Below are 24,216 nucleotides of genomic sequence, written 5' to 3'. Positions count from 1 at the left end.
CAATTTTTCACTGTTTGTATTAAAGACATAATTTCCATATTTTCATCCTTGAATCACTGTCAGCTCAGTGCCTTTCACTTATCTCATTTCTGTCTTTTTATTCCTTTTCAGCTATACATCAGTCTTTGCAGAGAGGGAGAAATTAAGGGATGCGTGTTTATAACTACTGAATTTTTTGTGATGTCCCAAAATTTTGCACTTTTTTTACATAAGCATATGCATTTAAAATTTGTATATTCCAATCCTGAGTTAAACTGATTTTTTTTTCCTGGTGGACTTGGCTTGTAAATTACCTCTTTCATGAGTGATCCACCTGTAATCATCCTTTATTAATTTTGTTATTTTGTTGAATTTGAGCCTGGTGTCAAGCCCATGTATAAAAGTGCTAGCTCAGGAGTTCTAATTTTTATATGAGTGGTTATAAAAATATGAAACTCTTTCTTCTATTCAATCTTTTAAACTACACAGTCTAAATTGCATGAGCTTTCTAGCACTTTCATGAAAATAAATTGATCTGAAATATATAAAATATTGACTATAGAAAAATCAAGCTATAGCAATATGATCAACATTTGCATACAGATAAAAAATAATGTATGTTCTATAAAATTTTTTTTGCAATCTTTTTATAATATTGGAAAGCTCTATAGCACAGAGATTCACAGAAAAGTGTAATGTTTTCATCATATGCCTTTAATTTATCACACATACAGAGCAGAAAAGTTAAATAAGAAAGCTGTAGTTCAAAGAAACAAAGAAAACCAGCTTGAAATACTGTGAATGAAAGAACCCATTTCTGCCTTCAGAAATATAAGCTGCAATAATATTTTCCTGTTCCATCAACATTAGGCACAGAAAGTACCCATTAGACTTTTCTGCATTTCAGGCAGCATCATTCAAACTCAAAATAAGGTTGTAACATAAAAACAGTTCATGCTTTTTGCCCCTAAGTATGCTAAGTAAACTAGATTGACAAAAAAAGACTAAATTTAGAATGTGCTACTCTGTGTGATTGAATTTATTTTTTTTTAAGAAGATAATTATCATACAGTTGCAAGTTATGTCATTTGGATTTATAATGAATGCCACATTCAGAGCATGCAGGTGGTCCTTGTTAAGTGCACAGGCATTGTTTTGAAGAGGACAATGACAATGTTAAGCAGTTATCCATCTTCTGTAGCTTTTAGATATGCGTTCATTAAAACTGTTTGCTCACCTTGACGTTTTCTTTAGCTATTTTAGTATCATGGAGGCCAGGAGGACAATAAGCTACTTTCAATTCCTTCAAGGCTTTAGGAAGCTCATCCTTATTGCTGAAATTATTTATCACATTTCCAATAGCTTTCAGGATAGTGGTAGCCTGTTCTATAAATCGAGAGCTCTCCTGGGGAAAGAGAATAAACCAACCATGGCTAGAAAGATTGCTTTAAGACTGTATTTGGTTTTCTTTCTGGGCCATGACATAATACAACATTTCTTTTCTGTGATGAGGTACCAAGTTCTGAATTCATGCAGTTCTTTTTCATATTACAAATCAATTATGTCTCTGATATTCAAAAGCATATCAAATTCTCACTGATTTTAGCCAGTGAAATAAATAACTGGCACCATAAGATATACCTATTCAATGTTTCATTTTTCCTGTATCATTAGTCCTCGGAAATTTAATAAAAAAACATAGAGACTTTCTACTGCAGTGATAATAAGACTGTCACCTGAAGTGCTCAGCATCTTCTGTTATGGAAAGACAAATTAGTATTAGTATCCTGCTGAAAAAATGATCATATACACACTACCTAAAGCCTCAATAATCTTCATCAGGATTTCTGTGCAAGAATGTGGATGCTTTCCTGCAAATAACAGCCTGTGGAGAAGTTACTTCAAAAAGAAGAGTAGGGAAAAGCCAACAATAAAATTCTGCTTTATTTTCTTGATGAATAATAGCTTGTCCTCCAAAAATTGAAGGCAAGGGTATAGTACAGCCACAGATACTTTTAATGACCCAACTTCTTGTATTTCGAATTCTTTACCACAATAAATGTGATAAATTTGCACAAGCTGTTTTAGTGCTCTATTATTAGGACCCAGAATCTAGACAGTTGTATAAATTTGCAGTTACACTTACATTTTAAAATGTTTTTGCACAAATGTTCTCTAGAAAATATATTCCCTTCCCTCAGGAACTTCAACAAGTATTTGGGCCTTGTGCTTGCTAAAGAAACCTTAAAAATATGGATGACACTTGCGTCTGTCTGGATTATGAAAAACAAAGAACAAAAGCTGTAGTAATTTCTCCCCTGGGCCTCTTAGCTATGAAAAGTTGTTTGATTTAATTTCTCTTTTTACATATAAAAGCTGCTCTGGGACCCAGTGAGTAATACGCAACCTCAAGGGACCAAACACACTTCACTGATGTGAGATTTTATTTAAACAGGTAGGTATTTTTCAATATTAATTAATATTTATACAAGTATTTTATGACATGCCTCAAAGAGTGAGTTATATGCTACCCTAACATATGTATTTCAACAAGAGCATTTTTCACATTTTTTGCTGCACTTCTGTGTAAACCACAATAGTAGCCAATTTTAACTTGCATATTTAAGTAAGACAATTTTTGCAATATACATCCACTACCTGTCATGCTGTGAAACACAGATCTTTAATGTCCTTCACAATTTCATATTAAAATTAATACCATACCATTTAACACCACAACTCTAAATGGAAATCCAATACTACTTCACTTTAATTAGTAGTCAGAAAAACTATTATCACAATGTTTGATGAGTCATTATGCACACCTTCTGAAGAGATGGCATCACAGCAGCCTCCTCTCCGAAGACACAGGGCACCATGGTACACAGATGAATGTGGTGCCCTATGGGACAAGTTACTGTGAAGAGTAGGATGTGTCGCCTACAATCAAGACAGAACAAACAAACATACTTTTTAATTATTTTTTAATTGCAGCAATTCTTAAGCTTTTCCTTTCACAAATTGGTAATATCATTGTCAGAATTGCGTTTAGATGGAGAAAATTATCCAGGCCACAGCTTCAAAGTGCTAACCAGAGATCCAGCAGTGAGAGTAAGAAAGGAGAGTTAATGCCCTCCAGATACACTGATAGATTTAATTACATCTTTTTTCAACTGACATTTAAATGCCCCTCGGCCAAAAACAGACAGTGGGAAGAGGATGCCTTCCATGCTTACCAAGTGACTTCCCTTTTGGAATGAAATGGGGGAGACAAATCATATGTCTCCCACACCTTTTGCAAATTAAATCTGACTGAAAGCCTCCTGTCTCTGACCGAAATAAAGAGAATCAAAGGGGGAAACTTATAATTTTTAGATGATGGTATCTCTGTTAACTTTGAAATTTACAGGTGCAAAAAGATACATATTTTAGGCTCCCCTACAGTATAGAGAGAGACAATTTTTAGAAACTACACTATGAAAATACACATGAGTGCAGAACTACATGTGAATGTCGTCCATAAACATAATAATAATTATTCCAGTTTTAGTCTGAATCAAAATAAATAAAGAGCACTATTAAAGACTTTTGATTTAATTTCAGTATGCTAGTGTTGTGGTATTTTCTTTCTATGCCTATTTACTTGACATCTTACTTAATTTTTTTAAAAATACATTTTGTTTCATCTTTTTGAGATTAAACTGATGATTTTCCCTGTTTGGGAAAGTAGAAGGCCTCAGTGAATTAGTCAGGAATATTATGTTTATGACAAGACATGAAGATGTCCTTTTCCTGGTTTCCCTGGAAGGGTTTTCAGAACATAACTTATCAAGGGCTCTTGCTTTTTATCTATTTCTTTATTTAAACTATCAGCTAATGTCCCACACTGAATATTTAGAGTACATGCAAAGAGAAAAAAATCATATTAAGCAGAATGTGAATGGGAAGTAAGATATGCAAGACTTCATGGACCATGTTAGAATTTCTCCTGTCATATTTCTTAAATCCTTTCTCAAGAAAAGCATTGAAACCTCCTATGGAATCATCATGCTTTAACAGTTCCACTAAAAATGCTAATTCTTACATTTTTCTTGCTACTCCAGGGAACATGTCAAATCATTCTAGTTAGAAACACTTTTAAGTAGGAATATGTAGGAATTTAAATCTATTTTTTAGCAAGTCAGTGTGATTTTTCTTGTTAAATGCTCCTAAGTAAGAGTAAAAACCTCAATCTTTATAAAAGTGTTGGTAAACTAACAGTAATTTGCCAGTCTTACCAAACCCTAGTTATCAACCAGTCTGATACCCCAAAAACTTATGTTTTAGGAAATTAACTCTTACTGGGTTACTGTGTAAATGATCATTTCAAGCCTTAACTAAATAGTCAGGACAGAGATGAAGCCTCATACGTACCCAATAGGAAGATTTACCACAGTAGCTTTGGTTGCAGATGTACTCATCTTTAACACAAGTTCTCCAGGAGTCACAGATTTCCAAGAGAAATATTCAACCCTCAGCATACCCATTGAACCTTCAGTTTTAGTACCTAAGTCAAGAAAACAAAACAATACACAACTGACATAATATGGGGAGGTTGAATAACAGTAACATTCAGACACACTTATGAAGAATCAGTAGCTAGTTCACAGTCATAAGAGACTTAATATAGGTTTTGCTAACACATATAAACCCCAGTTACTTAAAATGCATTGGTGGTACAAAATTTGGCTTATTTGTACTATTTTCTAGAAAATAATAGTTATAAAATATGTTACTAAGAAGCATACATCACACATCTTCCAAGTCACTCAAGGCTACTCAAACAAATCCTTTCTGGCCACATGCAAACAAAGCAAATAGCTGTAAAAAATACATATATTTATTTACACTTATAGGCTATAGTTTAATTATTTTTACAGAATGGTCAGTTTTGGTTTTTAAGCTTTCTTTTAGTTCTCTCCACTCCACTCCAGATGCACTGAATTACATCCACATCAAGTGTCTAAATATCTGATTAACCTAAGCCAACTACCATAAAATGCCGTAACTTTCATGAGTTTCATTCATGAGATACAAGGGATTAATATTTTAATCATTCAAGTTTTTAGGTCTTGAAAAAGCCAAATTAAACATACTTGAGAGCTTATTGTGTAGCAATTTAAAAATAATTTCCAAAATTTACTTTGTTTATATTACTGTTTTTGCTGCATTAGTGTCAGCTAAGGCATAAAGTAGCTTGCAAGAATGGAATCCACAGAAAAGAAAACCCAAGAAACAAGGAAATCCATTCCAGAAATATACAGATGAAAACCTTCCAGCAAATCATAATAAACAAAAGAGAAAAGGGAGGGAATCTTTCATGAAAATGTTCACTGTAAATATGAAATAATGACAAAATATTTCTGGAATATTAGTGTATTTCTTAAAACTAGTTTGACTGTTTCAAACTATTGCTAAACTCTCAAACTGTGCCCAAGCACACAACAGACAAACACAACAGCACAAACATATTCAAGAATGGGAAAACAACATTTACATGTACTTTTGCCTGTTGGCCTTACCATCATACCAGTGTACTAATGTAGAAAAGCTAACCAGGATTTCAATGGGCATCAGACTGTCCACAAGTAAATAATAGAAGACTTCCTCCTCAGAAGACTGTATAGAAAAATAGATGTTTGTTCATTTATTTGCACGGAATACTGTCCAACTGGCCTCATACAAAGTAGGAATAAGATTTTTGATATGGTGACTTTAGCTATGGTATGGGAAGTAAGCAATTAACTGCCACTACTTCTTCCGAATTTCAGACATATTTGAGCCTAGATCCTCATGCTGCATATATAATAGTGTTCAGTTAAGAGATAAAAGGAAACAGAATTTTTTTTGCATGAGAATATTTCTATTTTTATATTATACTGATCATTAAATGCTCTTTAGGTACATATGTATTAAAAAGTACAAAAACATAAAATAAGTACTTTTACTTGGCAATAAACAATTAATAGAAAACCAAAAATTTTGGGTTTCTGCTGTAATTTTCTGACTTAAAATAATTACAGAAAGCTTGAAAGAAATAAGTATTCTTTGAATTTGTAGATATGAGTGAACATCCCTTATAAATGGGTTTTTCTCCTTCAAAACTCTATGAAGGCAACATTTTTCACTCTAAACTTTAATTCATTATTCTTATGCCAATATTAGAAACTACAGAATGATTCTACTGTTCCTATAATTCTTCAAAATGTAATGGTGAATGAGCTTTATTCTTCAGAACTGTTACAGTACAGGTCTTCCTGGATATTCCAGACTTATATCCATTTGTTTTTATTCTCCTATCATAATATGAAAATGTTCTTTTATAAGCACGATACAAAATTTAACAAACACTATAAATATATCATCTCTTTCAATGTTAGAAATTAGAATGGTTTTACAGCAAAGGGTTAGGGTTTTTTTTTTTTTTGGCACACGAGCACACTACAAGCAAGACTATTATATAGTCTTAATGCTGATTATGGCTTACAAAAGTGTATTGCGCAGTCATTAGGAAATTTTCTCATGATGTGATTACAGAGAGGTGGGAAATTGCAGGTGTACTACAATTATGGAGCATAATCCATGTAGTTAACCTTCTCAGTACAGAATTTTAACATGAACTCCTGCCTGGAGTTTACATTTTCGTCCTCTGCAATTACACTTCAGATACACTATAAAATAAGAGCTAGGACAGGATATTCAAGCGTGTCAAATAACCTTCTGATGATATGAACTAATGGCAGGTTTAGAGAAATTCCATTATTCAAATGTAACTACAGAGTATTTCTAAATCCCTGCTAGAGGATGCTGTAAATAGCAAAAGGACTTTGCATATAAAGAGAAAATGGAGTGCTATGCTAAACAGACTCACAATTTGGGTTTTAGGTGACAGGGGAAGATGAAGGAGAATTGAGAAGATTCTGTAGCTAAATCATCAATAAATTCAATTTAGACACCAAATTTTTAAAAGAAGGTAGTTTTAAATCAAAATAAAGAGAAGTTGGAGATTTGATTCACTATAATTTTTCTTTACATAAGCCTTTTTTTTGTTTGTTTTTGTGCAGTTGCACACCACAGCATTTTTTCCTTTTCTTAAACACATATATATAATGCTGAATATTTGCTTGCAAACATGCATTGTGTTGACAATAGTAATCTTAATGGATTATTATTTTTCAGTAATAGCAGTTCTATATGCTCTACCAATATTCTTCAGGATATATGCATTATCTAATTATGTAAGACTTTGAAAAAAAAAAAAAGCACAATACAGTAATTTACCTTAAAGCATGTCTTATGATAATTATGAGCATATGTATGTGGCTTGTGGAAAACATACAGCCTCCTAAGAAAAAAATAAAATTGAAATATAAGAGATACATGACTGTAAGAAAATAATCAGTATAAATTACATTGTTTAGGTAAATGTCTATTTCATAGTGCAAGATGTTAATTTTGCTTTCATAAGTTAGACTCACAGCTATTTCTCAAAAATGGTTCAACACTTTTAGCTATAAAAAGGTAAATAAAATTAACTTCCAGAGAAAGCAGCTAAAATTAATTCATATATTCGCTGCATTTCTACACTTCTCCATTGAGAGTCAGGCCCCTAATTGGCTTATTTTCAATCTATAAATGGTAACATGCAAATATCACTCAAAAACTTCCCTACTCATGAAAGCATGTGTGATGAAAATACAAGAAAATTACTGTAATGAAGTTTTATACAAAGTATTACTGAAAGAAGGACTGTTTTATACACTTCATTAATATTTTTTTTTCAGTTCTGTGCTCTTTGCAGACCTTCAGAAAGCTATATAGTTTCTGGCAACAATTTTTTTTCTGATTTTGGTTTCACCAAGGGAGACATAAATGGCTTCAGCTTTAATTGAGGATGGAATCAGATCTGAACCAATGTTGTTATTACTCAAAATCTCCACAGGGATCCTGATATACTGCTGACATATCAATTCCTACAATTACTAAAATATTCCTCACTTCTCAAAGTTGATATGAACTATGAACATTCTTCTTATTTTCACTGTATCTGAAAGGTAGGCATGACAGAGAAGGAAAAGCTTTCAACTGAACAGACAGGTAAAATGAAAATCTTAGATGCCTGATTTCTTCTGAGGAATAAATTCTTCAAAGGTCAATCAAGATGCTTTGTTAACAGCTACTTTATCAATTGAGCCTGAAAATAAACTCTCACTCATTTAGTGATAAGAAACTGACAAATGCTTTTTTGCCCTAATTAATATTTATATTGATCTACAAAAGGTCAGCAGTACTTTAACATTTGGCTAATAAGATAGAAAGTTCATATTTCACATTCTCTGTATGTGAGCAAGACTTTTAAAGGAAATTAAATTGCTTGTGATGCTTTTTCTGCATGTCCTATCTTCCTGGACCTGGGATTACCTAAAAGTAGCACAGAAATCTTAACAAGGCCTAAAGTGATCTATGACTTTGTATTCCAAGTTCCTGTACTGCTGGCTGGTATAAAAGTTATACATTCTCCTTTAGAGAGCGAGCAGAGTTTAAATAATTATTTATGGAAACAGAAGCTTCACAAAGAAATCTCAGTTACACATTCAAGCAAGAAGAAAACCAGGTGAATTTTCTGTGATATACTTCCCTCAGCAATCTTAGATTCTCCAAAGGATATATATTGTACCAGGCTCCTTAAATCTGAAAGAAGCTGAAGATATGATGCTACAAGTACACTAGTTTTTTTTAATGTTTTCAGAGGCATAAATGCCTTGGAATTCTATAGAAAAGGGAGTGAGACAAGACATCTAGTTGATCAAGCAAAGCTATGCTGATGGCAACAGATTTCAACCATTTTTTTTTCTCTAAAATTGTCTTGTCTTGATGCAGACTGTGTCTGCCCTGCACCTCATGGGTCATAAAAGCACCTAATGGCTGCAATACTCCATGACCTACAATCTTCCAGCCCAGCTGCAGTCTGACAGTTGCTTTATGGAGCTGGTGTTGTGTTCTCCACAGTATTCTGGAGGACACACCCAAGACACAGAGGAGGGCAGCAGCTACAGACCCACTGTCAACAGGGACAGTAGGTCTGGTCTGAAGGGTAGCCTTGAAGCCAGACTGAAAGGCAGGATAGATATACAAAGAAGATCTGTTAAGAAGATACAATTTTTATATAGTCATGTTTTGAATTTTACCATTGTTACACACTACATTGTATGGCATAAACCCCAAACCCTCTATTCCTTACTGGAAACAAACACAAAAATCTTCAAAGGTAATCCAGGTTTCTCTGGAAACTGAAATCTTTTCTGACACTGTTTCGTCCTTTGATTTAGCCTCTGTCTGGCTCTTCATATCAGTATCAGCTTTTTCTGACATTTGTTTTGCATCTAAACTGATACTGTCATGTTCTTCTGCAAAGATAAAAAGACACACAGAGCCAATACAGTGACAATACACAAGTTAAACTAGTCTCATTCTTAAAAATTATCCTAAAAATACAAGGAAATTATCCATACATCAGTTATTATGCATATAGTTTAAAACTAAAAGCTATCCCACTAATCTAAGGAGCTCAAATGGTGACTAAAGCAACTCTATATGGAAATTCAGGGTTTGCAACTGCTTAAGTAATCTGCCTCAATAAACTACCACATATTGAACTGTGTCCTAGAATCTTCAATATCAGCTTGTTAGGTGCACATACATGTGATTTCTACAAACTTAAATTCATGTAAATAAAGAAAAATACATCCCCTTGTCCAAAGCTCTTATTCAGTGAAAGTGTAAAGAGGCAGTATTTTGCAGGCCACAGAAAAAAAATATTGAGAAATTTGGAGGACACAAAGACCTAGCCTGGCTTCTGGCACTCAGTACCCCCTATGATGCTATTCACACAAATCAGTCTAACTGCTTCTAAACAGAATTTCTAAACAGAAACAGATTTGAACTAGATTACATGAATTTTCTTGCAGGAAAATCAGAATTAAGGTCAGATTCATACTAAAATATGAACATGGACATATGTACACAGATTTTGCAATCACTCAGTAACTTTTTGTGTTGTAATGGAACATTCTCTGCATTTATTCTCTGAGATTCATATAAATAGTTACTGAAAATGTTTGACCTGGCCCAAAACATAGTTTTGAGAATAGATCAATAACTGAGAATAGAAGAACTGAATTGCTATTAATTCAGAATGCTTGCTGAGGAAAAAGATGAGGTAATATTCAAACATCAGGTATAAAAAATGAGAAAGCTATTAGAAACATACATAATTTATATTTAAATCTGCTTTGTAATATTTCACTATCATTAATACACACAGAGATTATGTACGGCTCTAAATTAGTTTGCAACTATTTTTCAAGAACTGAAAGAAATGCAATATAAGGAAAGGCACCAAAGGCCTTTTTCCTTTCCTTCAGCTATGGAAAAACTACCTGAAAGCTGTAAAATCTACACTTGCTCTTCAATTTAAATTAACATGAGTGTTAGGCTTTCAGTTAAACAACCACAGTGCTCTTACTTTTAAGAGCCTCTTATTTTTCTGACCGAATTCTTCAAACATTCAAAGTAATTTAAAAATGAGGTATTTGTTTAGAAAAAGATTTTGGATATTCTTCAAATAGTGATATAAAACACATTTTAAAGAAACATTCCTTAAAATGAAAGCTGGTTTGTTAGTTTGTTTTTTGCCATTTTTCAGAAAAAAAGGAGAAAATATTATAATTCACAGTCCTTAAAAAGATCTCTATGTACAGAATCCACTGTATTTTCCCGGAGAGTAACTTATGAGAAGTGTTTGAAACTTTTTGAATACCACACAGAAGACTTCACGACATTATACAGGTTATTACCAGTTCTTTGATATCTTTTCCAGTAAAACCAACACCCATAAAAAAAGTAAGACTGCTGATATATGTACATTAGGATTAACACCGATGCCAAACGACATGGGAATGGGAAAACTCTGATTAAAAACTTTCCACTCAACTTACCTTTACTGGCTATCTCTGCATTTTGTTGCAACAAGGGAGTGGTCTCCTATGCAGTGAAAAAAAACAAAACAAGAAAAACTAATGATGGTGATTATAATCCTGCATTATTTTGTTAGAGAAAATACCTGATTTTGGGGCAGTCCTTCCAGAGACAGAAAAACAAGCTGGTAAGTTATCATAATGGGTTTGGGCTGAGTTTTTAAATTAAAAATAAACATAGCAAATTTCACCGTAATACCTACATACATATTGTCAACAGTTCAATGCTTTTCTAGAGAAGTACATGTCATCTGCAATGTAAGATAAAAGCTGTTTCATATACCTACCACTTCACTATTAAAAAAAAGTTTTATTCTAAGAACCAATATTCCTATTCTACACCCAATTCAATTTTTTTTCTTGTTTTCATTCTTGAAAAATATACAGAGGACTCCTTTTCCAACAAGCATGTCTTGCTCTGTGCAAGCAACAGTACTCAACTGTCACTAGCAACAGCATCCTTGATTACAACAGCATCTTTTATTTTCTATCACTGTACAAATAAAAAGTAGCCTCTTATTTAATGTTTTTGGCAAACAATTTTATCCTGGTCAATGCAAACTGGGATTGCTGAACTAATATGAACACAATATAGCTGCTTACACTTGGAATTCAAATGAAGTTAGCCAGCCTTTCAGAAGGCCCACTCATTAAATTTACGAAGATAGGGTCCTTGTCTTTAGGAGATTAAAATCTTCGATTTAAAAAACACGTGCCTAGTCATCCTTCTTTCTGACTGTCCTCTTATCTGCAATATGACATACATTGAAAGAGTCACTTCTCTCTCTTTTTTTTTTTTTTTTTTTTTTTCATGAGGTTGGGCAGGAGAAAGAGACTGCACAGTTTCCAGTTTACTTTCTGAATGTCATATGTCTGAATGGCTTAGCTGGACTAGCTTTGCCTTTGCAAAGACAAATATTAAGGCCTAAAAAGGCTATTACAAACAAATTTGCAAGCTTACTTTCACCCCAGCTCTCCCTTTACCTAGATTTGTCACCCTTCTCCCCACCCAAACTCCTCATATATTCCCTCATATATCTTTACATGGGTCAAAGGTGCTGATGCTGAAGCTGGTAGCCCTGGCCTCGCTAACAGCTGGACAGACACAGTGATTTTTCTGTTCCACATTTCAAAGAGGAGCTGTGCTGACTTGCAGATTTTACGCTTTTTCAGTACAATCAAGAAATATATTTTGAGGTGCAGAGTGACATAATTTAGAGTCTGAGTTAGACTGGATGACAGGCCACAACAGTATCTAAATCTTGCACGAGGTCATTGTGCTGGAAAGCCAGGTCTGCCTCAACCCTCCTATTACAGACTACTCTGCACACACTATGTGAAGGGACAGGCGAATACTTCCTTAGAGGAAAACCTTATGGCTTCCTACTTTAATTTCTGGCTACAATAAAAGTCTTCCTGCAGCATTTTACAGAATCTCTATGAGCTTAGGACATGAAAACAGGCTCAGGAATTTCAATTCTGGCAAAATTTTAGGTGTTTGATATTCTCTGAATTAGCAAAGGAATGAGTTGAGCAAGTAAACTACAGATTTAAGAATCTCTACCCAAAAACTGGAAGTAGAAAATAATTTAATACACATAATTTAACTGTGATATTGGTTATTATGAGGATTTGTAAGTCCCATTTTTGCACAGCAAAAATCTGAAATTCTATTCCATGTCTGTTTTGTTTTTTTTTAATGCTCATGAGTCAAAGCTGGGGACATAACTAATATTAAGAGCAATTAAGAGAAAAATTAAGACACTGCTGAAATTGTTAACACCTGGGTTAAGAACTTAGTGATTGAAATATATTGCATTTTACAGTAATTTTTAAGATAATTTCTTGTTTTTCCATGAGCTGAAAAGGATTTGCAAATATCCATATACTTCAGCTCCTGTTTCCAGAATTCTGTACACACAACTGTTCAGAACAAGTCAGGCTGTGATCACTTGTCATGTCACACTGAGAGTCATATCTCAACATATGATACTGAAAAATCACACAGACTATTTCTTCCCTTTAAACTGTGAGTTCAGAAGTACACAACCACAGAGCTGTCATATTTCTCTGTGTGAGCCTACAACTTTCAAGATTCCATTGTGGCCATTCTTGTAGGAATCACAGGATTTACCACCCAGATACAAGACAGCTATAAAATTTATCACGTTCCTTCTCAGAAATCCTGGTCGTGTCCAAAGTATAAAAAGTATGAGATCTACTGTATAAGCCTTGGAGACTGCAACATCTGCACAACAAGTCTAGCACTTTCTGCCCAATATACTGCTCATGTACAGTGCACATGATCCATGCTTCTAGTATGGACATGAGGTAGCTTAATATAGAGCTAATTTTTCAGTACAAGCAGTTGGCAGCAGGAAAGCCTGGAGAGATACAGAAAATCTTCAAAAACTGCCTCAACAGAATTTCCAGAATAGAAGGAGAATGTGGCCCGGAAAATCTGGATGCTTAGTATCTTCATACAGTCTGAGCTGTGAAACCATCTAACCACAGATGTGTAGAGATTCCCATAGGCTCATTTACTCAGTTTTTGGGGCACAAACATAACACAGTCAAAAGCTGCCTGCTTTTTCAATGGTACAGGATGTGGTCATCTACCTAATCCTCACTGACTTGGAGACTACTGGAGTGTCAAGAAAGTTCTCACTCTTTTCTCCTCCCTCATGTACCATGCCTAAGACATTGGCACAGAAATAGAAAATAAAGGCAGTTTCCCTTCTTAATGAACACACATTGCCTGAAAAGTCAGCTCTGCTGCCACAGTATCTTATAAAGAAATAAATTGGAAAATACTTAGATCCAGCTGTGAACATGGAAAGATGCACACAGATTCTGGGAGAAATAATTATTGTTCTTCCTCCAGTGAATGGCGAATCTGAATGAAAATTCCATAAATAACTTAAAAATATGGTTTATAATATTTTATATTTCATAATAATTAATGCATATTTGTAAAAACAGTAGTAATTCATAAATATATAACTATCTTGTTATGTTCAAGGATTCATTCATTTTTTCAGCCTCCTAACATTAGCTATATTTTTATATTATTTAAATCTACCAAATAATAAATTTTAGAATTTATCTGATATTCTTATAAAAACAGTAGCCTTTTCTCTTGCAGAAATGATGCATGGCAAAACTTAATACACCAGTTTTTTTGTGAAAAGCAGAAGTCATCTTCAAAAAATAAGCTCTCTGAATATAACTGCAGGTGAAGGAATAACGTTTCAGGCACTCTATTTTTAAGACAAAAAATCCATTTAAATTCCTTCAAAATGATGAAGATGATCACAATATTTCTTAAAGTCTAAACCTGTCTTAAATTTCAAAGTTTGATGTTGACCTGAGAGTTATATCATCAAAGGATTTTGCATCTACAGGTTTTGCACAGTCGTTTTTTTTATTCCTCAGTCACTGTGTTCACTAAATGGGATATCAGTTCTCATTAATTGTGATGTGAGGTAACAGAGGTGGGTTTTGAAAAAAGGAAATGTTACAAAAGGACAAACATCTGCAAAGCTGTGCACAAACTGAGATATAGAAATAGCTTAAAAGTACTGTATTACCAATTTGGTATCTCTTTTCTTCAGTCTCTAATGTTGAAGATGCCCAATATGCATTTGCAAGTAGATGATTGTGGGCCCATCAAAGTGTCCCTATACCACAAATGTCTAAATGCCTCTTCTCAAGTCCCTCTCCTCATTCATGTGCCTCATATGTCATGTGTAATTTTTCCCTGAAAATAATAAGCAGGGAATTTCCATTTTATGTAGGGTGAAGTAATTTTAAAAATGATAAAATTTGTAAAGAAAATAAGTTTTTTTAAAATTTCCTACGTAGCTCTGCTGGTGACTCAATACCAATTCACAGCACTTACAAAACACAAAACAAGACTGGAGTGAAAAGAAGAAAAAACTTATTATGATACAACAGTCAGTAATATTTTTAGGGAACATGAAAAGAGCACTCAACAGAGAGTAGAAATTAAATAAACTATTACCAGTTGCACATGAGAAGATAAGACTGAGTTTGCATATATAATAGACAGACTGAAGTAAGAAACATGAAGGAAACATGAACATTAAAGAAGCAGCTTTTTGTATTTCTGTCACTGGAAGAGAATGGAGACTCTAACACTTTTGCTCTAATGCTAATTTGTTAGCATTGCCAAGGAGATTGACACTGAAGTCACAAAGAGAAATATGAATGTTCTGCTTAAGATGTATGAACATAACAATCAGGTCAGTATATTAAAATACCTTGTAGCCATTGCACATACTGATGGTAAACAGATTCTGATTTTCTTGCTTTGCATTTCCTCAAACAGAACACATAGAGCTTTACTCTCAATGGAATTTGAGATAACTTCTATCAAAAATTTCATCCTGATGAAGAATATTCAAGTAGGCTTTTGAATGGCAGATCTAAAAGGAAACACTACTCCAGGATAATCTCTTTCTCAGAAGCATTTGACAAAATTACTGTTGCATAAATCTGCAAGACTGTGCAATTTATATATGATGATGATTTTTTCCTGGCCACAAAATACTTTCACATGTATTTCAATGTGTCCTACACTTATAAATTACTTGACTTCCTATTGAACAAGAATGAAAGAGGGCCTCTCCATTTGAAAATTTGGCCCTATGTAATGGAGTTTTTAAACAAAAATTAACAAAATGCATTTTCCTAAGAACAGTGGTTCAACATCAATTTAACTACCAAAATAAGATATTTTAAAATATTTTTTCCCTAATGCAAATCCAAGTGTTTCCAGGACAGTAAAAACAGTGAATAGGAATGTCAGAGCAAAAATAATAATAATAAAAAAAAATTTTTGAAAAATTCAGTAATGAAGCATTTCTTTTTTTTTGGCATGAATACTTTGAGGACATGAGGGATATATATTATATATATATATATAATGTCATATCTTTCAACTTCATATTTTTCAAAGAAGGTACATCCAGCTCCTAGAATTTTGTCTTTCAGGTATCACTAGTCTCTGTTTCTGTGACAACAGATCTTAGGAACAGTGAATCAGATATTCAGTAATGTTACTTCATGCAGTTTACATTAGAGTGAATTGAAATATGGCAATTTAAACTTGTAGAGCATCTGCCATAGCAGCTAACTGAATTTCAGTCAGCTTAAAGCATAAAACTGCTGTATCCCAAAGATTTACCAAATCTGTATCAAAGGTTTTAAAGCAGATGTCTCCTGACTAGTAATCACACAGTTTAAAATGGAGACAAAGTTATTCACATTCAGTATATTGCAATACAAAATTCTAAAAATTAGCAATAATATAGTGAATTTGGGATATCGAAGTTTCTCTTTTAGTGTTTGCTTTTTTAATCACTAATTGCCTTGTTTTTAAAAAGTATATATTACTATGTCAAGTTTAAAACTGTAGAAAACAAGGTCTTTATGAATTTGCCAGAGGTATCCACATAATTTTGTTGAAAAGATTTAATATGTGAAAAAAAGATTGTTCTTCAGGTTAAAACCATTTTCTTTTCCAATCTGTAAAAACGAAGTTCTACTTGCATACTTAAGCTATTAACAGGCATAGCATTTTTCAGCTGAGGTTTAAATTGAGGCAAAAGTAAAGTTCATGTACAAGTCAATTAGCTGCTCATAACTTCTTACATTTCATCTCTGAATCAGCCTACATCACATTCATGTCTTCCAACCATTCCAGTTTTGTCAGTCTCCCTCATGTATTTTCGTACTTGCCCTTGTCTCTCCCTGACTGCATGTTCTACTGTGATAAATCAGCCCTCTAAATCACTCTTGGACTAGGGCAGAAAATCTAAGGGATGTTTCACACTCCTTTGATGCTTCCAGCACATAAACTGCTATTACTTGGCAACTAGCCAAGTCTGTATGCGTGTACCTAGAGACTGAAGTAATGAAAACAATTATTATATGCTGTAAGATGCTACTTTTTGCTTGGTGATTTTATGATGCTTGCATTTCTAATTGTCTGCTCTGTTTATGTTGGATATCAAGTTTTGCATTTTAAGATTGGTTCTGAGAGAGAAGGGGAGGAGAAGAAGCATGGAGCTTGTTTGCAGAAATTGCACTTGTTCTTTCACATTCTTTCTTTCAGGGCATGCTGTTTGCAGCACAGACAGTGAGAAAGAGGTTTCTTTTGCTTTTAGTTAGTTTTTTAGCTCGCTGAAGCAGAGAAGTTTTTTTGACTGTATTTTTGGGGGCTTTTTTTTTTTTTTGGAACTGTTCAAACTAGTTTTGGATTCAAAGTTTAGGAAAAAAAAAATATAAGATGCTCACATCTACAGCCCACTAGGCCCTGGGAAATGGCATTTTCCAGTGCAGGAGGGACTGATGCATTTTCCAATGCAGGAGAGAGTGAGCAAGCCAAGCTACACCCCACGACAAGGACTGTCTGAATTTGCCATCTCTTCAGAACAGCAAGAGTTTTTATTGTTTAGTATTACTCATTTTTTCATGTTTTTGAATACTTTGCTTGTTAAATGAATAGGTTTTTCCAAGGAAAAACTTTTCTCCAAGGAAATATTTCCTAAACTGGTGGTGGGGAGGGGCAGCTTGAATTTGCTTTCTAGGAAGACCCCATTGACAAATTTCCTTCCAAATTTCTCCCAAAGCAAGACATACTTACAGCTCCTTTTTACCCTGCTGCTTTTTGTAATGATTTTTGTACAATGCCCGTATGAAAAATACTTTAAAGGTTAAGTGCTATTGAAGAACTAAGCAGGTTATTGTTTATAAAATGTACACGAAATACAGAATAGCTAAATATATCACAATCACAGATAATAGATGGAGTCTATTGTATTCTTCTTCACTGCAGAACTGCCTTATTTTAAAATCATTAAATCCACTAATGATATCCATACATGTACATTATCTAAACACAGAGTATACATATAGATCTGAAACATAAAAATGGTATGAATGTACTCTGTACATATGAATATGCAGAGGAAATATAAATAGACACTCCAAAAATTACATTGAAAATTGCTTCCCATTAATTTAAAAATTTAAAGCCGAAAGGGAAATGCAATTGAACAGTCTTCTGAGTAGTGTTTGCTGCAGTAAGAATGAAATTGAAGAGATGCTGGACTGCCACAATGAGTTTCTTTGTAGGTGTTGAGCAAGGGAAATAACTTCAGTGGAGCTGTGTTTTGTTTGTTTTTAAGTGAGTCTTTATTTTTCTATGTTGCTAATTATTTTCCTGTACGAAATATTTTTTCATGAAAGGTATCCTTCAGAAACTCTTTGAAAGTATCATTTTTTCTCTCTTATGCATGTAAGATTTAAATATTAGAAGGAGGATTTTGTTCAAGTCTTCTTTTATCTAAAAGAAGACTTTGGTAGCATATACACATTCCAATTTAAAACAGAAATGAAAAAAAAATTATTACAAAAATCAGTAATTACAACTTCCCAAAGTCATCCTAGCAATTTTTTATTAAACTTAAGTAAGATTAATCTTATCTAGCTTGGAAAATTACAGTGGAGACTTCTACCTAGTAACTAGCATTGGCTTGGGTGGTTTGAGCCAACTTGTAGTCAGTGCTGCCTCTAGTAAACCTGTTTGGAGATATATTATTCCCCCATAGAGTTGCACAGGAAGCCTGAGGGTCTAAACCATAGCTGAGGATTTCTTTAGAATGCAGAGCTGCTGAAATTTGAGAGCAGGCCAGCTGAGTAGTGAAGCCTTACCTTTTTTCCCAGATCCCAGTCAGAAGTCTTTCCGTTCAATCCTAAATGAGGATGCCATTTTAAGGCATGTGTTAATAAAGTTTACATTTTTCTAGTCACATGCCTAGGTACATCTTCCACTGTAGCAGAAATAACCTAATCATAATATAAACTAAGGTTTATTTAAAACACTGCAGACTATCTTCTTAATATACTCACATCAAAAGGGTTTTAAAGAGCAAAACCAAGACAGTGTTAGCCATAGAACTTTTATAATCTGAGGGAAAATCATAAAAAAAGAAAGTTAAAGTAAAAGGTATTAAGAAAGATTTCCCATCTGATACACATCAATATGACTATAAAGTGGAAAGGGTAGTGAAGTTACTTAAATAGCAAGGGAAAAAGCTTTCTCAAATGTCTTTGAAAACACATACTTCAGAATTAAATAGTTTCTATTTTGTCTTTCACTATCCTTTGTAATATAAAACTAGGACAAGTTAAAAAATAGAAATATTATTACCTGAGAATAATCTTCTGGATTTGAGTGTCTCCCGTTTTGATTCATATCCCCATTACTGTCATCTTCATTTTCATCAGTTTCAGTAACAGAAGGGAGATGGGATATAGAATGAAATCCTTTTTTGAGGGTAGACTGTGGAAAGTGGCTAAATAGTAAAAGAGAACACAAACACTTTAATCCATACATTTTCTTTCAAATGACAGTCTTCATAACTATTCTTAATAGATTTTTTTTCCAAATAATTTGTGTATCCTTTATTTTGAAAGACTCCTAGGGCAGCACAGAATCCACACCCTTCATATATTTCTTGTCATTACTGGCTTGGCACTACACACAAACCTATGGTAGAAACACCTCTTAACTAACCCTCAAAAAAGCAAAACCCAAGCTAGCTGAAAATTAGATGCTAATGTTAGAAGTGAATAAATTACTATAGTCCTAGACAAGAAAAACTACTACTTGAGTGGAAGTAAGGCGAAAATCAAAATATTTTGTGTCAGAATACATTTTGGCTTTTCTTTCAAAATGGGTCTCCATAGCTACCAGACTACTAAAACATAGGATAATCGAGGAAACCTGTGCAGGCCTATTCTGGGACTAGCAGAAGAAAGCTCCATGGCTGACATCACTGGAGGCAGGAATAAAAACTGAAGGATATGTAAGTAACACTTTGTTTGTTAGTGAAGAACTAGAAGAACAAGACCAAAACAATTTTGCATACATGCTAATTAGACTTAAGTGTGTAATTGTGCTATAACAGCAATAAAGAACAAATTAAAATGTGTTATCTAGCCCCCTTTTTAACAGCTGAGATAATGAAAGATCAAAATCTTTTGAAGTAACAGTGATAATTACCTTTTAGTGTTTCAAAATAATTTATTAGAAGAAAAGAAAGATTAAAAACTTTCAGTCCCAACTGTGTATCCAAGTCCCTTATCTTATTTACACAGCAATATTACTTTAATGAAACATTAATACCTGCTATATATTTTTGGCTACTACCTGTTAATTAAATCACAAAGATTAAATTAGCTAATGGTCATGGAAACTTAGCATATTAAATAAGCTATCCTTCCCCAAATGGGGCAAGTTGACCATGAAGCTATCTATCAAATATGAAAAAAAAATAAAATCTGTTAAAATGCAAATACTTCAACAGTTTCATTAACAATCTCTCATTACTTTGATAGCCTTTTAATTGCTTAAAGCATTATAACGTATTTCTACTCCTACTTTTTGAAAACAAGAGTAATTTAAGTACTTTTAACAAATAAAATATAACCCTATCAGCAAACCCATAACATTATCAAAATATTCCAAGATCAAGTCTTCTATGGACAAATGCTGCTGTTCAAAAAAACTTAAAAATATCTAAGTTTATTTTAGATATTTAGTTTAGGTTTATTATCAGTCCATTCAACTAGGATGATCAAAATGTAGAACTTGACACATATGTAATTTAGTAATTTTATTTAGAGATGTACACAACTTAAGGTGTACAGACACCCTAGGATAATACGTAGATCTCCAACAATTTACAACCTGTTGTTGGACTCAGTCTCAACAAAAGGCATATCCTCCAAAATTACATAAACCTTTTTGTGTACACTGGGTATAAGACACACTCAGTGCTTCATCACAGAAGCTCAGCAAAAAAAAAAAAAAAAAAAAAAGAAGAGACAGGATTAATAATTCTAGAGCTTGTCTGAATGTTCACATCATAAGCTGAAGCCTGACAGATGTGCATTATGCAGTGTGTCCTAGGAAAAAAACTACAGCTCTGATACACTTTATGGCTATCTTTCTTTTCTTTTCAGGGTGCAAGTATTATGCTGAGCATAGAATATTGACTAGAAGTTATGTATACAAAAATTTTTAAAACATCTCTAAGATACCCTATATGAAGACTTTGGTTTTCAAGGGTTTGTAGGACTTCCAAACAGTCTTTAGCTCAAGGCATTTATACAAAGCTGCATTTTGACCCTGAGATTTTTCACATGCACTCTCTCTCAGGCTTGTTGTAAGAACTATCATGAACAGAGAACAGCCTCTTTTATTCATAAACATGAAGCGTTCCATATCAAACTGGTGATGCCCGTGAAAATACTGAATGGCCAGTCAATTGTTATGTTAGAATTATAAAAGACCAGTAGTTTGAGGAAAAATTTTAAAGACATCAAAGAATATTCGTATTTCTGGCAGGAGTAATCTATCAAAAATTCTACATCTTTGGGCCCACTGGGTAGAGAATGTGGCAACATGTCTTTGCCCGACAGCACTCCCTGTCCTCCAAGGTCAGAAGCCCTGAGAAGTGTGCATCTGCCTAAGGGATGGTTTGTACTGGGTGTGACAAGTAGGGACCCCTGCATGCATGTCCACCCCCTGGGAAGCTTTCTCAGCAGTGCAGACATGAGCAGACTGTAGGGAGAAGCAGCTAAGCCCAGAGACTCATCTCCAACAGCAAAGTGTGTGCTGCACTCCTAAAACAGGAGGCGTTTGTAAACCTCAGAGACAGGAGGGTGAACATAATTATGTATGTATGAATCTGTGTGACTGATTAGAATTTCTTGTGATTAGCTGAAAGAAGGTGTTCAGTATTTTTTAGGTGTTTATTAACATTTTGTAAGCACCTAATATATAAATTTAGCTGTTGTATTGCTGATATGGATCCTAAACAGTTCACTTCTAGCTGATTAATTACATGACACCAACACATTAACAGAGTGCTTTGTCCTGATGTGCTTCAGACTTGATCTGAGCAGTTTCTCCCTGTGACACAAGTAAAGATAAGCCATTGCACTTTCACAGTGGAATTTCACAATGCTAATGCTGAAACTGCATTATATACTTACGTGTCTGTTGGTATTGTGATAATATCCAATTTGTATTTAAAAAATAGGCTTACGATCTCAACATGTTTTTCAGGTTTCTCTACTGCAGGCTCTAGAAAAAAAAAGCATCTTGTTAAAAACATACATTCATTAAAGTATTTAATACTATTAATGTTGAGAAATAATTCCCAATGGGGATTCATAACCCCTAAATAATTTTCCAAGTATCATCCCATACACTTGAATGGAACAAAAAAAGCCAGAGGGGGTTCTAGGTGACATATCATGAAAAAATCAATACTTTACACTCTGATCCTCAGCCTGTAAAGTATTAAATTGTTCTTGAGTTATATGTAAGGTTGTTGAGGGTAGCTCAAAACAACTATGGCAGCACCTTTTGCCTTTGCCAACTTCCTCTACTCCTCATCCCAGTACACTTTGCTAGCCTGCCTGTAAGACTTTCATGTCCAAGCTATCTCATATAATGCATCTAACTCCATTATGCAGTACAGACAAATGCCAAAAAGAAGATTACTCTAAAACTATGAGTTGATGCAGCAGGACTAGTCACATACTTTAAACTTTTAATAGGTGTTCAGAAGCTTTCATGGTTCTCCATCAGAGACCTTCTGTGTTACTTTGGTAACAACCCCTCTTCATTTGCTCCACTAGAATGCTTTTTTCAGCATAAATTAAGACATTTCTCAAAGCCCGTAGGAAATATGGCTAAGAGGAAGCGATACAAAATTGAGTTCAATTGAAATTAAGCTAACAGATTATAAGTATGGTCCTGAAATAATTAAAATATAATTACAAATTTATTTTGCAGTTTTTAGTAGACAAACCTTGAGGTTCAGATGTCACAACAATGTGCTTTTTCTGACGGAAAAGCTTCCAAGAAGGAAGTGGTGGTGGTTCTGGTGGTGCTACCAGAGGACAGGACCTAGTTCTAGTGATCAGGACAGGATGGCTGTGTATATGAGAAAGTCCATATTGCCTCATCTTCTCTGAAGAATCTGCCTATGGAACATGGAAGGATAATCTGACTGGGTCAGATCTTCTTTGTCCTTTTATCTGTCTAACAAACAACAGTATGCACACAAAAAAATCTAACAGCTTGTATAACAAATGAAATATTCCACCTGACAGACTATCCAAAACCATGTTGATTAGAATTTGATATTCAGCACTAAAAGTATCCTTGGAAGTATTTACATGTATTTTACTTTTCATAGTAGATTCATCACTTCTTTTAACTTATTTAGATAATCATAACATACAAGTGAAGAAAATGAATATGCAAGAAAGCAAGAGGCATAACATTTTCTTTAAAATAATCATACTTAAAAATATTTTCTGAGGGAAAAAGTCCCTACTTCATGCTGAATTTATAAAGTTTAATAGATTCTAAATTTAGATTTAGAATTCTAAAATCAATTGGTCTTTTAGATAATTTGTAAAAACTCCATAATGTATTGCTTTAAACCAACACATCATTAAAGCTATACTTTTTATTTGATGGCTTATTTATAAAACACATTAAAGGCATGTCAGTTGACCTCTATATCAAAGCCCATAGGAACACACTTAAGAGCAGTTTTAGATGTGGACATTGAGTGGTGCTCTTCCCACTAAAATAATAATGGCCCAGTACTTAACATCACAACTGAAAGTTCTGTTAGAAGATTTGTACATCCTTTAAATTATAAAATCACACTTTCTTTTACATGTTAAATAAATCACCAAAAACGTAGTTCTTTAACATACTCACCAGCAAGTCTGTGATTGCTTCTACTAATTTTAAAATGTTCCTTAGGTTCTGTATTTATGAACTCTGTAGAGAAGGATGTTGTTGTGGTTTTCAGTTTTTTGAAGAGTGGGCAACAAATTAAACTAAAAATGCTAGTTAAAACATCCAAGATTAGAAAGGATTTTGAAGACAGCCAGTTAGGTGTCATAAAGGAGAATTCAGCTGTAGAGTACACTACACACTTATAGGACTCAATTACTGACATATTTTTCATTTTATTTGAGCAAACTAAGACAAATTCAAGCCACAACAATCCAAGGAAATCCATACTAGAAAGTAGAG

At 33.8% G+C, this 24,216-nt stretch overlaps 1 protein-coding gene across 1 annotated transcript in view; it reads right to left on the bottom strand.

The window, feature by feature from the left end:
- ADGB (androglobin) overlaps positions 1-24,216 on the bottom strand; it is an 85,329-nt gene that overhangs the window by 38,023 nt on the left and 23,090 nt on the right. Inside the window, exons 9-18 of the mRNA XM_066315637.1 lie at positions 22,970-23,144; positions 22,146-22,236; positions 19,294-19,438; positions 11,000-11,061; positions 9,260-9,412; positions 7,300-7,363; positions 5,541-5,637; positions 4,393-4,525; positions 2,805-2,919; positions 1,217-1,384 (exon numbers count right to left, since the gene is read on the bottom strand). Coding sequence (XP_066171734.1) covers positions 1,217-1,384; positions 2,805-2,919; positions 4,393-4,525; positions 5,541-5,637; positions 7,300-7,363; positions 9,260-9,412; positions 11,000-11,061; positions 19,294-19,438; positions 22,146-22,236; positions 22,970-23,144 — 1,203 coding nt within the window. The remainder of the gene's footprint in view (positions 1-1,216; positions 1,385-2,804; positions 2,920-4,392; positions 4,526-5,540; positions 5,638-7,299; positions 7,364-9,259; positions 9,413-10,999; positions 11,062-19,293; positions 19,439-22,145; positions 22,237-22,969; positions 23,145-24,216) is intronic.

This window comes from Sylvia atricapilla, chromosome 3, assembly GCF_009819655.1.
Source record: "Sylvia atricapilla isolate bSylAtr1 chromosome 3, bSylAtr1.pri, whole genome shotgun sequence".
NCBI classification, from domain to species: Eukaryota; Metazoa; Chordata; class Aves; order Passeriformes; family Sylviidae; genus Sylvia; species Sylvia atricapilla.
The sequence above is the reverse complement of the archived record's forward strand: the minus strand, read 5'-3'. Positions and strand labels throughout refer to the sequence as shown.